General features: G+C 43.2%; 1 protein-coding gene across 13 annotated transcripts in view; it reads left to right on the top strand.

The window, feature by feature from the left end:
- tjp1b (tight junction protein 1b) overlaps positions 1 to 13,204 on the top strand; it is a 108,713-nt gene that overhangs the window by 70,276 nt on the left and 25,233 nt on the right. For 11 of the 13 annotated variants that reach the window (XM_012880292.3, XM_036148463.1, XM_012880286.3 and 8 more), the window contains 4 exons: positions 8,613 to 8,669; positions 12,308 to 12,432; positions 12,578 to 12,680; positions 12,857 to 13,172. In XM_012880292.3, the coding sequence (XP_012735746.2) occupies positions 8,613 to 8,669; positions 12,308 to 12,432; positions 12,578 to 12,680; positions 12,857 to 13,172 (601 nt within the window). Of the gene's footprint in view, positions 1 to 579; positions 665 to 7,387; positions 7,580 to 8,612; positions 8,670 to 12,307; positions 12,433 to 12,577; positions 12,681 to 12,856; positions 13,173 to 13,204 lie in introns of those variants that run through there. The other 2 variants (XM_021307506.2, XM_021307507.2) reach the window with 2 other exon arrangements.

The following is a 13,204-nucleotide window of genomic DNA, read 5'->3' as shown; positions in this document are numbered from 1 at the left end:
TTAACGATGGCGACGCTTTCTTTGGCTTCAAAGTATTTTCTGCACATGAACAGCTTATGATTACTGACCATAGAACTGTGCATCTTTTGCAACGTGTGACAAGGCTGCCCTGATTCGTGCATGTGTTGCAGCACAAACGAGCAGGAGGACGGCGATAGCTACACACTCTGAGCCACATGGTGGATCGGTACGGCCCGGCAGCGCGAGGGTTAAGTCCGATACAGCAGTTTACACTGCGGATGGATTTTCGCTAGTACAGAGGAGTCCCAGGCTGTAGCGGGACTGCAGATCCCTCACAGATTGTTGCCAAGCTGGAGGGGATTTCGATCCCCTTGAGCGTGGAGGAAGAGAGTTTGAGGGATGGAGAGATGCCGGGGAAGGATGCAGACCTGTGCGGGACAGAGGAGCTGTGGGGGAGCAGCGGCGGGGCGTGTTTCATAACCTCTCACCTGTGCTCGTAATTTCACTTTTTTTTTTTTTTTTTTCGGAGCAAAGGAAAAGGGGGAAAGGAAGGTGGGGGTCAGTCCCTCCCAGCACTGATTGGTGCGGTCATGCGCTGCTGCTGCTGCTGATGCGCGTCCTGCTGGAATCTCCTGCTGGGTTTTTACTGAGGAGCAGCTAGATGCTGAGGACACTTTTGTCTGTTGTTTGTAATGACCCGAACGTAAGTACCCCCCCCCGACCTTCTGCATGGGATGTTTTATGGCTTTGGAGCGCTTGATGACGACGCGCCCTCGTCATCGTTAGTTGTGAAAGAGCCACAGCTCACACGGTCGCACCGATGGACAGTTTACTTTGGCGTCAGCCTGCTTTTCACGTCTTGACCTTGTGATGTGCTTTGCTGCATCGTGTGTGTGTGTGTCCGCGCGGGGACCGCAGTACAGCATCTATCCATGATGTTGCATGTGCAGACTGTCACTTTTTTTCTCTCAGGAGACCCCCCCCTCCTCCATCCGATGACTGGTGGTAGGGCATGAGCCTTCATTAGCATTTGGCTATGTTCTCAGAAGCAAGAGAGTTTTAGCAGTTGTCAGCACTTCGCAGCACATCGATTTCACTTTCTGAAGTGATCAATCATCTTATTTTCTTTTATTGCCTCTCTGCCAGCAGCCGTGCTGGAGTGTGAGCCTGTTGTCATCTGTCTCCGCTTGCAGTGAAAGTTGAACAGTGTTGTTGGGGGGGTAGAAAAAAAAGCTTGCATAGACTAGTTTGTCTGCTCATTTTCATCAGCTCTGTTGCTGGTTAGCATGTGAAACTCCATTTTATGAAACCCTTTTATTTTAATTTTGTTTAATTGTCAGGCGAGATCATCATACCTGGTGGCGGGTGCGTCTTTTTTGAGTCCAGTCTCTGCAATATGTATCACTCTCACTACTTGTGAACGTCAAATAGGCACGTTTCTGCCACATCTGCACTCCAGAGCTTTTCTGAACAGGATTTACCTCCTTTTTTTATTTTTTATTTTTTTTTGGTCTTTCTCAAGGCTTGCAGAGAAATTCAACGACTGGAGCCTGGACATAAAGCGGATGTATTCTCTTTGCCACGCTGCATCATTTGTTTCGGTCGGTCCCCGGTTCTCCATCTAACAGGACTCTTATTAAATGTTCTGCAGCGTTCGTGCTGCAAGTTTGCCTTAAATCACTCTGTTGCTGCATCACAATGGCAGAATTAATGAGCGCTATTTTTAGCCGCTCCGTTCCCAGAGCGCTCTGAATCGAATAAGATTCAGCCTTACCTCTAAACCATACTACAGCAAAATTTAGAAGAAAAAAAACAAAACAACTTTGTCAGAGCATTCAGCAGCACAACCAAATTGCCTCCTGCCCCTCGTTAGATGAAATGTTATTTTGTTTCTCCTCCAAAGTGAGCTGGGGAGCCTGGGCTCTGTAGTTTTAATGAGACTTTTAAGCGAATGCAGGATTAAAAGGCGTTTTAACCGTCTCTTCATGTGCTGTGCTGGACTGCTGTTGTGATGACAAAGCAGGGATCTGCAGCTTTTATCCTGTTTGCTTCAGATGTTGCTCTGCACGCTGTGTGTGTGTGTGTGTGTGTGTGTGTGTGTATTAGCATGCATCTGCATGAGACATTGTGGTACTGTCGGTTTTACAAAGGAAGAAATGATCCTCTTCAGGAGGGTGTAATTGTGTGTAGCTTGCAATTAACCCGCGTCTGGGTCATAGCTGCTGTTAAAAGTTTCTGTTTGGCTGTCATCAAAACAAACCGCAAGCCTTAACAAGCACCAAAGCTAGTCATTTGAGGCATTTTTTTTATTTTTACAGTTTGTAAACTGGAAACATCAGATATGCGTTGATCAGAATTGTGTGGCTAATTGTGAGTTTAATAAAAGCCCCATAATGATCACAACTGTACTGAACATCTCGGTGTGGTAATTAGCACAACTAGAGTGGTCAGCATTGCTAAAACAGCTTCTGTGTATCTTCCCTAGAGAACGTGGGTCTTTAATTGAGCCAATGACTGCCAACATTTCCAAACCCATTGTGTATCATGACGAACAGAACAAAACGTTTAAAAACAGTAAAAGTGAGGAAATGCTCTTGTATATGTTTAGACATCTCTTGATGTCTTGCAGCCTGAATGATATGTAGATCTCTTGACATTCTGCAGAAAGTTTTCCCTTTGCATATCCCTGTTTCCTGTTTAAAAAACCCAAAACACCTCACTGATTCTGAAAACAAGTCTCGTTCCTTCAGTAACTCTGAGAAAGTTTGCACCAAAGAGTGCCGTTGTCAGCGTAGCTCCTTGGGGTTTGCGGACGATACGTTCACTGTTCAGGTAAAGAAATTGTTCAATTCCCGTCACCAGCCAGTTTCTTTGCACATCTTTATTGAAGATAAACTATGAAGCAAGAGGCTTTATGCTTTTTTTATTATAGAGAAATGCAGTTGGGGTTAAATACTGCAAAGGTATCACTATTGCAATGTCTGTGTGCCCATATATCCAAATATAGAGAACGTTTACGGCAGTGCATGTTAGGCTGTTGAATGAAGGCTATGCATTGAGCCTCTTTATGCCAGTAATGTATCTAGAGACAGTCTTAGCTGCTCCTCTTGCTGACGGGAAACACTTACACATATGATGATGGTTTGTTTTTGTTTTTTTTACTACTTTGGATCCAGACAAGACTAGCCTACAAGGATTACAGGTGGTGGATGATCTGTGGAGTAGGTTGGGACTGCATAGCCGACTGCTTTGGGAGAGGGGGGGGGTTAGCCTGGCTGGGTGAGTGACCATGGATGGCGTGTGTTGTGCTTGGACTGGATGTGCGAGGTATAAAGCCACCATCCATTCATCCAGACGACAAAGCGATGGTTCTGCTGCAAGATTCGCTGATGCTGGGTGGAAATGCTCGATTATTAACCCAGAACAATAATAATGGTAGAGGGGAGTACCATAAGGCATTGTTCAGTACAACAAATGGTGGACGGACATTATCGCTGACCAAGGATTTTTGCTTGTCTGTCAAGAGATGCGCAAATGTGTTCTGATGCTCTCCCTCTAAAGGAAGAAATTACTATATCGGTACCTCCCAGACAAAAGGAACACTCTTTAATTTCATCATATGTTCTATATTTGTATATTCAGTAAAACTTTGCTTCGTTTAAAGCGTAGAGATAAAGCAACAAACTTTTTTTCCCCCGCTATTAACTTTCAATAATTGCAGAATAAATCTATTTGTCTTGCTTCATCGTAGACAGAAGCTTTTGTTATTCAGAGATTATGTTAAATATCTCCATAGGTCTGATGCCTGTCACTGATTGAAGTTAATTTCTCACATCAGTGAGAACAAAAAAAAATAAACGGAAAAATTAGAAAATTAAAGTGTACGAAGGTGGGGACGTCCTAAAGAGGAATACCACCTCTCCCCATGGCTTTTCTGCAGACTCTTTATTCCCGTCTTTTCTTTTTGAGCCGACACAGTCCCCCTTGACCAGTGCTCTCCTCTCCTTTCTCCGCCCTTGGAGCGTGTCATCCATCTGTGTTGTAATGCTGGCATCTGAGAGGTTGGTCGTTGTAATCCCCCCAAAGCATGACCCAACCAACATGGTGCGTCTCCAACAGGGGGGGGGGGAGGCTGCCAGCTCTGGCTCTGGCATGTGGCGCCGAGCGTTTTCTTGGCGCGGCTTCTCTACGCGCACAAACGCGTTTACCAAATTCACCGGGTCTCTTGGGTACTGGGTAATCTCTTTCTGGATTTATCCTTACCGCTCGCATGGAAAGGGACGTCCGGTTTTGACAAATGCCACTTGAATGAGCGGCATAAAGTAAAAAGAATTGCTTAACAGTAAATTTGAGTTATTTCAGGACCCCCCGCTGTTGAAAGGGACCTTCAGACGTGTCCTGAAAATGTCAGGCCACTTGAGCGATGCCACACTGGTCCCCAGGGTTGCCAGAGCAACAAGCTGAGCTATTACATCCCTCCGCTGAAAGCTGTGTGTAGGAGAGAGGTAAATACAACACGAGGGGAAGTAGACAGCAGCAACAGGCCAAAAATCATGCTTTTTTTTTTCCTGGAATAAAGTTTTAATGTTATATTTCTGATTTTATCTCTTAATGTCCTCCCCCTTTGCTCCGATTTACAATTCTCTACCTGCTTACGCTGACTTTATACATAATTGATCAAACAGGGTAAGCCTTCTTCATCATAAAAAATAAAAAAATTAAATCTTGCATCCCTGCATAAGTTTAAAATATCACCATTATTTGGCTTTGTTGGGGTGTGCTAAGTAACCGGAAACAACAAGAATCGGCTGTTGTTTTGGTTTTTTTTTTTTGTTTTTTTCCAGAGTTTCTCTCCATTCTGTTTAAAATGCCAAAAAGGAGTTGTCTCGTTCAAACTTTTTGGTTGCCCCCTCCCCGCTCTGTCTTTGTCACGCCATCTGCTGCTTCCAGGGCGCGCGGCCGCTGCTGCCAAGCTGAGGACGTCCGGGGCCACTTTGGGAAGTTTACTCGGCCGCCAGCTGATGTCTGGCGTTCGGCCGACAGGTCGTAACGGCCGCAAAGATGTGCTGCTGGTCAAACAAGCAAGCGGGTCAGAATCACGGACTCTGCTTGGTGTTTGCTGGAACTGTAATGTTAAAAGTTATCTGTCTTATCCCTGGATAGGAAGAGCCTTGGTTAGAAATGGGCCAATCAATTAGCCAGAGAACAGGTCGGTCAGCAGTACAAAGGACTCGAACCCGGGACCTTCTGCTGTGAGGCAAGAGTGCTAACGACTGTTCCACCTAAAAAGACACTTTGTGTACAATCAGATAAAGGTTTAGGACATGTGCTTCGATGCCTAAAAGGAAAAAAAATCTATTAATTTCTTCTCATTGTAGGTTCCAAACAGAGCTGGGCAATATATTGAACTGCAGCTGTCGTGGATTTACCAGTGTATGCAGTGCCGCCATACCAAACGTCTGCTTCCGATGCAATGTCTGGTGGACCGTTACGTTTCATGTACCAAGCATTCAGGCTGCTTGCCAGTGAAATACTCGGCCAATTGGATGGAGTTTTACTCTCCTTTATGCACTTTAGAGACCCTCACAAATTCACCACTTTTCTTATGCTTCATCACACATTGCTGCACAAAGTAGAATCTTGGCTGTCTGTGTAGATAATTGCCATTGAAGGGGCCTCGTACTATGACTTCAAGCTTTTCTACGGCAGTAGCGCCCTCCGGTGGCAAAGGCTTTCTGATTAAATGATTGTGTCCCGTTGGCTCAATATGTTTATGCTTTCTTTTTGCTCTACTTGGTTAGTAAACAAAGCATATATTTACCATAACAAGACCATGCGACCGGAGGTACAATGTTGCGCATGCACGTAACGACTAAACGAGGAGAAACAGTGGAGCAACGTCCAGCGGAGGTGCGAAAAGAAAGAGGTTAAGTAACCCTAACCCTGTAGATCTGGCTGGTGTTCGACCGCGCCGAGCGCTCACTTTACCACGAGGATAGGGTGGTCTACTGGCTCTTACAGCAGCTGCGTCAATGGCCGCCATCTTTCTTTCTGATAGTTCTGCGATACTGCCAGCAGATGGCGCAGCAACGATTATTCCCGCCGGTGCAAAGTTCTTTTCAGGCTCAGAACGGAATAAGTGAACGCCATCAGGACGAACACTTGGCTTATATTGTTTTGTTTGAAGATGAGTATGTGGTTTCTGTGTTTTATTTATGGTTATAGTACATGAGTAGACCCCTTTAATTTGACACATTAAAGGTGCAGGAGTTGTCGGTTTAGAGCCCGGGGTGTGAGCAGGAATCTGTCTCAAAGGAGAAGCTCTAATAATACTTTCTATGCAGTCATCTTAACCTTTATCACAGTGCAGTGTTAAGAACTCAGTCAGTCCCTTTAAGTTTATCTGACTTGCATTAAACTCTTTTCCAAGGAAGCCCCAGTGTAGCTCTATTATGCTGCGGTTTGTTTTCGTTTGTTTTTTGGATTTTTTTTTTTAAATTGTTGCTTTTGTGATGCGTTGTAAACACTAAACTTCTGGATCCGTTACACAGGACACCGTATCTAGTCCGCCAACAGTATGCTGATGTGTTTTAAAAACCCACGCTGAGTAAACTGATGTGCGCCGCCTGCAGTGTGTGCGTAAATGTGTCTGTTAGATGCCGTAAATGCAGTAAATTATATTTATATAGCACCTTTCACAGGTCAAATGGCACAAAGTGCTTTAAAAGAATAAAAGAAGTGAAAAAAACAAATGTGTAACATCATACGGCGTAAAACTAGTCTGAATAAACGAGACTTCAGCTGCTTCTTAGAAGAATCAAAGGAAACATGACGGGAGGGCAGCACGCTGCACAATCTTGAGGTCATCGCTCCAAAAGGATTTATCCCTTCTCATCTTCAAACGGTCCTGGTTGTTTCTTCCGATGTATGAAGAGAGAACACGGTGTTGTTGTTTTGGTTTTTGCTGCGCTTTTAAATTCACAAGTCCAAGATGGAACTTGCGTCGTGAAGGATAATCCCTCATTTGTTTGTCGTTTGGATTCAAAAAGCTTAAATGCTTGAAAGTGCTGACAGCGAAACACATCATCTACAATTTATAAGGAATAACGCCTTATTACATGTTTATTTCGATCATTATTTCATTTAACAAACCTAATCGCTTGGTAAAGTGGGCTGTGTGTTTACACAAAGCCACTAACGACGATCGTTCCAGGCGCTTCAGGGTCCATCGTTCTGCACTGAGAAATTATTCATGAATGGAAAACCGTTGAAGACATTTCAGCCTGAGCTCAGATCAGCGTATGCTGAGGAAAATTAATGTTTGTTAACCGAAAAGAAAAGAAAAGAAAAGAAATATTAGAGCTGGTTATCTAGTGGAGATGCCTGTTGCTAACGTTAGCGCAGCATCAGGTTTGCCGACAGCCAGACGGGGGTCACGGCTTGGACCTGGTCGTTGCAGTGGTTGAACTTGCCTTTGGCTGAAGACACGTCTAGCTGAATGAAGCGGAGTGAGGTGGAGGGACGATTGTGTCCCGTGTGATCCAAAGTAATGTGAGGACATGATGAGGTGGGAGGACGATGCGTCGTTTCTTCCTGGCAACGATGGATGAATCATGAGGTGAACGTCGTTTTGGGCCTTATGTTGCAAAGTATTGCGGTTCGTTTGAAGTTTTCTCTCTTTTCAGACCAGTTAAAAACTATTTATTTCTATATATATTAAGTTAAAATGTATTCTTTGTCTTTTTCTTCTGAGATTGTAGAGGCAGCTAGACATCAGAGGAAAACAAAAGTATATTTTTAACGGTTGACCTTTTTATGGACTCTGTGCTTTCTGGGGATGCTCTTTGCGTTGACTTCAGGTCGACCCTGACTTTAATCACGGGTCAAATAGTAGCAACACTTGTCTTGAACACTGCAAAAACGGAACTTAAAATAAGTAAAATGTTCTTAAAATTAGTGTATCTGTCCTTGATTAGAGCAGGTAAATAAGATCTGCCAATGAAATAAGATTCTTGCACTTAAAATAGGAACATTTCATCTCCATCATCTTATTTCAAGTGCAGGATGTCTAATTATCTTATTTTAGGGGTAGAATACTCATTCCATTGGCAGATAATCTTTACCTGCTCAAATCAAGGATAAATACACTAACTTTAAGAACATTTTACTTATTTTTAGATCCGTTTTTGCAGTGAAGGCAGTGGGCTGATTTTTAAATATGCTTTGATGTAAGGAGAGTATTGCATTCCTATATTTTTGATTCAACCCGCAAAGTCTAGTAAGCTGGTAAAGATTCTCAGTCATCCAGGTCATGGTCATTCTAAAAAAAGTAAAAAAAAAAAAAAAAGCAACTGGACTTGTTTTTCGTAGTTGAAGACGTTTTTCTTCCTCTCCAGGAAGCTTTCTCAATTCAAAAAGTCGGGAGTAATGGGGAGTACCAAGCTTTATACTACTGCCTAACAAAGGCCTTGTAATGGCTTAGACAACATGTAATTATGTATGCTTAGTTGTTTTTTACTTTTTTTGGAAAGTCTTGTAAGACACTTTTCCCCCTTTCATCTATGATCATATTGACATCTATGTGAAAACCCTTGCCAGGCTGTAGCTCCTGGACATTTTTGTGTTGATCTCTCTGTTCTTCTGTCTTTCAGAGTGCAGCAATGGAGGAGACAGTCATTTGGGAACAGCACACAGTTACACTACACAGGGTAGGTATTTGTTGCCCTCCCTCTGCTCTTAGCATCCCTCCTTTCCTGAGCCGCTGCAGCACTCTCTCTCACCTCCCAGCCTCTCCAGCTGCAGTTTCTTCCCATCCAGCTTTTCTCTCCCTTATTTCCTGGATCAATATTTGTAAGGATATTTAGATCACTTAAATGTCTGTTTATTTCTGTAACTCGATTCATTAAGCGAAGCACGTTATGTAGAATAAATAAGCACAGGCTGTGGCTTTCTAGCCTTTCATGTCTGTTTATTATGATAATTGTTTGCTTATAGCAAATGAGAACGCGACATATTAAGATTAGAATATTACATTTTTATCATTCTCTCCCTTTTATCTCCTCTTTCTTTCACCTTTTCTTCTTTTTTTTCTTTTCTGGTCTTTCGTTTCCTCTCCTACTTTCCCATTGTAGTGTCCATATAACATTAAAATACTCCCTGCATAAATTATAATAAAACTATTTACATGTATATCAAGCGGAGCACTATGGCGAAAGCAGTATGGCCCCACTTGTGAAAGTAAAATTTGTTTTTGCCATTAAGGCAACAATTCTTATTGCCACATTGCCAGACAGGACACTATGAAAAAAAAAAAGAAAAAGATTATTGCATCAGATCAATTTAAAAAAAAAAATACATTTTCCTACAAAAATCTGGGCCTTAATGAAAAATATGTTTTATACCAGTTTAAAGGTCATTTTCAAAAAGTACTTTTAATCTGACAAACTTGCCACATCAGAACACATTTTCAGTAATATGTGCCTGTATATGTAGATGCATATCAGTAAATTAGTACATCATCATTTCATTTTCATGAGTTTTGGTTTTTTAAATGTAAAATAAATCTACATTACATTAGTGTCACGTTTTAAAATAATTCAGAGAGATGTACTGTATGTGGATTTTGATTCTGGCTTACAGCCATAAAAGCCCTTCAAAAACGATCAAAAAGCTTCTCTTTAAGTGAAAATCAGAATATAACATAAGACTTATGGAGCTCAGGAAGCTCAGGCTGCTTTAAAACTGGTCGTCAGCTAGTCTCCATTGTTGACATCCATCTGCCTCCCGACGACACCCTATAGATGCTCTATTTGGTTCAGCTTCGGCCGATTTGCCAGATAATGAAGCACAATGAAGCCATCATCGTTTAGGCAGGTATTGGTACTTTTGCCAGAGGGGGCAGTTGTTGGAAAAGTTTAAATTGGCGTCTGCAACAGAAAGCTTTTCGGCAGAGGGAAGCTTAGTGCTCTAAAATGTCCTGTTCTAAGGTAGTGAACCCCACACCAGCAGATCACATGGTTCCCTAAATCATCACCGGCAGTGGAAACGTTTCACAGGCAGCACTCTGGTAACCGTGATTTCCAAATGAAAGACAAACTTGACGTTCATCAGAATAGAGGACTTTGTACCCCTGACCAACAGTTCAGTCCTTTTCTTCCTTATCCTGCAGGAGTCAGAGGTTTCTGACGCGTCTGCTTCCAGTTTAACACAAGGACTGTGACACTTTGTAGCCCACGTCCTGAATGCGTCTGTGTGTCGCGGCTCTTGAAGCTCTGACTCAAGCCTCCGTCTTTTGGATCTTTCCTAAACCCTTGAATGGGCTTCGCTTCACAAGACGTTAGACTTTATCCCCGTTGTTTGAGAGTTTGTTTCTACCACACTTTTTCCTTCCACTAAACTTTCTATTAAAGGGGAAGTCCGGTCAAAAAGGAAATATCAGTGGACCGTTAGCTATAACTAAAACAAATACGTTTGAGGTGATTTAATGAATTTAGCGTTGATCAGTAAATAAATAAAAACATAAATTGTCGTCGCGATCACTGATACTGGGGGCGGCCATTATTGCCCAAATATGGGCAAAAACGACAGCCTGGCATCACATCCTGTGACGTAGAATTGCGGGGAGCCGAGGGCAGTTCTCCGCGCTTTACAAGCAAACTCAATAGGAACCGTTCTACACAGCTGCGATCAACAACAATTATTTCGGATTTCCAGAGGACTTCACCGTTGAAATTCACGAGAGCTGTTGCTGAAGCAACAATGTCCACATGCATGGCAGTTTCATGTTCCAATGCATCGGGTAAAAGTGGAAAAAACATTACAACTCTGCACCTATGGCAGGATGAGCTTTAGTGCGTTATAAGGCGGAGGGATATTTCCGCTGGTGTCTGAAGTGTGGCAGTGTCACTTAGTTTAGAGCCGAAAACAATCCACTTCACTTTCTCAAACAAGCCCAAAACTGATTGACCGCAACTCATGAAGTTAACAAGCAACTTTACAAAAAAGAAGAACAAAGTCGCATAAAATAAGTGGGCTTCGCAACAGTGAGCACGGGCCTGTTATGTAAGTCTCTAGCAATTTTGGAACAACGTAAGCCGAGGGGGGGGAAAAAAAAAACACAGTCCAGAGGGCGTGGTGGGGGAAAAAACAATAATGCTGTTAACGCGCGTTAAAAAAGGCACCCTTATGGTCAAACAATAACGCCTTAAACAGCACTAATTTTAATTGATATTGACACTGAGATATTTCATCGGCAAGAAGAACAAACTGAGAAGAATAACACAAAAATAAGGAGACAGCTTTGGTGCCGCAGCAGACAGATTCAGCTCACATCGTCCTTTTTTTGGTCTCCTGGGCTCAAACTGGTACGGCTGGATTCTGTCAAAAGTCTGGTTGCTGTCAAGAAACTTTTCTAAAAAATCCATATCGCTATCAGATGATGATGACTCCCATCGCTGTCGCTAATTAATCCATCACTCTGCTTCGTATAGAGCACTGGTCGTCGGCCTCTTGGATAATAGCGCGTAGTGACACACAACAAATAGAGCCTTGGGACTTGCTCAACAGCCGGTCCCGCCATGTGACGTCACAAACTGGGAGGTGACAGTACTATTCTTGATGGACACCTCCATATAAACATGATTAAATTAAAATTACTCTTAATTTAAAAAAAAACTTACCATTTAATGAACAGTATGTAATAGTTTTATATTTAAAGTACTTTCAGCAGTTGGATTTCTGATTTTGACCGGACTTTTCCTTTAATATGCTCGGTCAGAGCTCTCTGGACCGTCGGCTTCTTTAGCAATTGCTTTTTGTGTCTTACCCTCCTTGTGGAGGGTGTCAGTGAGTGTCTTCTGCCCAGTCAGGAGTCTTTCTCACTGTTGTGTAGAGCTGAGCAGGCCATAACAGAGCATTCCTGTATTAAACATGTTTTTGTTCTGTTTTGTTCTGTTGATGTCCTTATTTTCCCTCAATCCTAAATTTATTAGCTGTAAACCTTTGTCATCTAGATAAAAGATTAGAAATGCTTGAAATGTATCATTCTGAGCATATTTGATCTAAAATTGATGTCACTGAAATAAATGTTCAATATTATTCTAATTTATTCACATTCTCCTGTGTAAATGGCACAAAAGAAGGGTGGGCTAAGCTGTCCCTTCTTTAACAACCTTGGAAATGCTAAAACTCTCAGATGCAATATCATTACGTTTTATTTCTGATTATTAAATCTGTACAACAGTCATGAAGTAATAGCAGACATGTAAATGTAAAATAAAGTCTCAAAAACTTTACAGTATTTAATTGCTTCAGATCTAAGAGCTGTGTGTATTTTTGTCCTGTGCAGGCACCAGGGTTTGGCTTTGGGATAGCCATATCAGGAGGTCGAGATAACCCTCATTTTCAGAGTGGCGAGACCTCCATTGTCATCTCCGATGTGCTGAAAGGAGGCCCGGCGGAAGGCCTGCTGCAGTAAGATTTTGTTCTTGGAAGCTGGGTCAGATTTCTACTTCCAGCTTTGAGTTACCCCTCCATTAATAATTAGTAAATTTGAAATGCTCCAACAAGACTCCAGTGTGTCTGTTCCTTTCCCCCCCCCCCACCCCCTTCCCTGTAGGGAGAATGACAGAGTGGTTATGGTCAATGCCGTCTCCATGGACAACGTGGAGCATGCCTACGCTGTCCAGCAGCTTCGCAAAAGCGGGAAAATTGCCAAAATTGTGAGTGTCGGCGTCAACGAGTTGTCAAAACGTGTATTAAACAGACTTTTTTTTCTTATGTTTTGGATATCTAACAAACGGAAATACTAAACTTTAGGGGAGATGATGATGATGATTGATTGATCTGGAGAGACTGGTTGTCAGGCTGATCTTCCGTCTCCTTTCCTTTTGGTCAGACAATCAGACGAAAAAGGAAGGTGCACGTTCCCATGGGCCGGCTGGGGGAGAGGGAAACGATGTCGGAACACGACGAAGAGGAGGACAGCTACGACGAGGAAATATACGAGACGCGGAGCGGACGCAGCGGCGCTTACAGTGGCGTGGGCGGGGCCATGGGCAGGCGCAGCGGTCGGAGCAGCGGGCGAAGGGACAGGGACCGCGAGCGCAGCGGCTCGCGGGAGAGGAGTCTGTCGCCGCGCTCGGACCGCCGCTCGCACAATCTTCCCCCTCGCCCCGCCAAGGTCACGCTCGTCAAATCCCGCAAAAATGAAGGTGAGGCTCGCAAAGTCGGGGACAGAAAATGA

This window comes from Fundulus heteroclitus, chromosome 2, assembly GCF_011125445.2.
Source record: "Fundulus heteroclitus isolate FHET01 chromosome 2, MU-UCD_Fhet_4.1, whole genome shotgun sequence".
Classification (NCBI taxonomy): Eukaryota; Metazoa; Chordata; class Actinopteri; order Cyprinodontiformes; family Fundulidae; genus Fundulus; species Fundulus heteroclitus.
The sequence above is the reverse complement of the archived record's forward strand: the minus strand, read 5'-3'. Positions and strand labels throughout refer to the sequence as shown.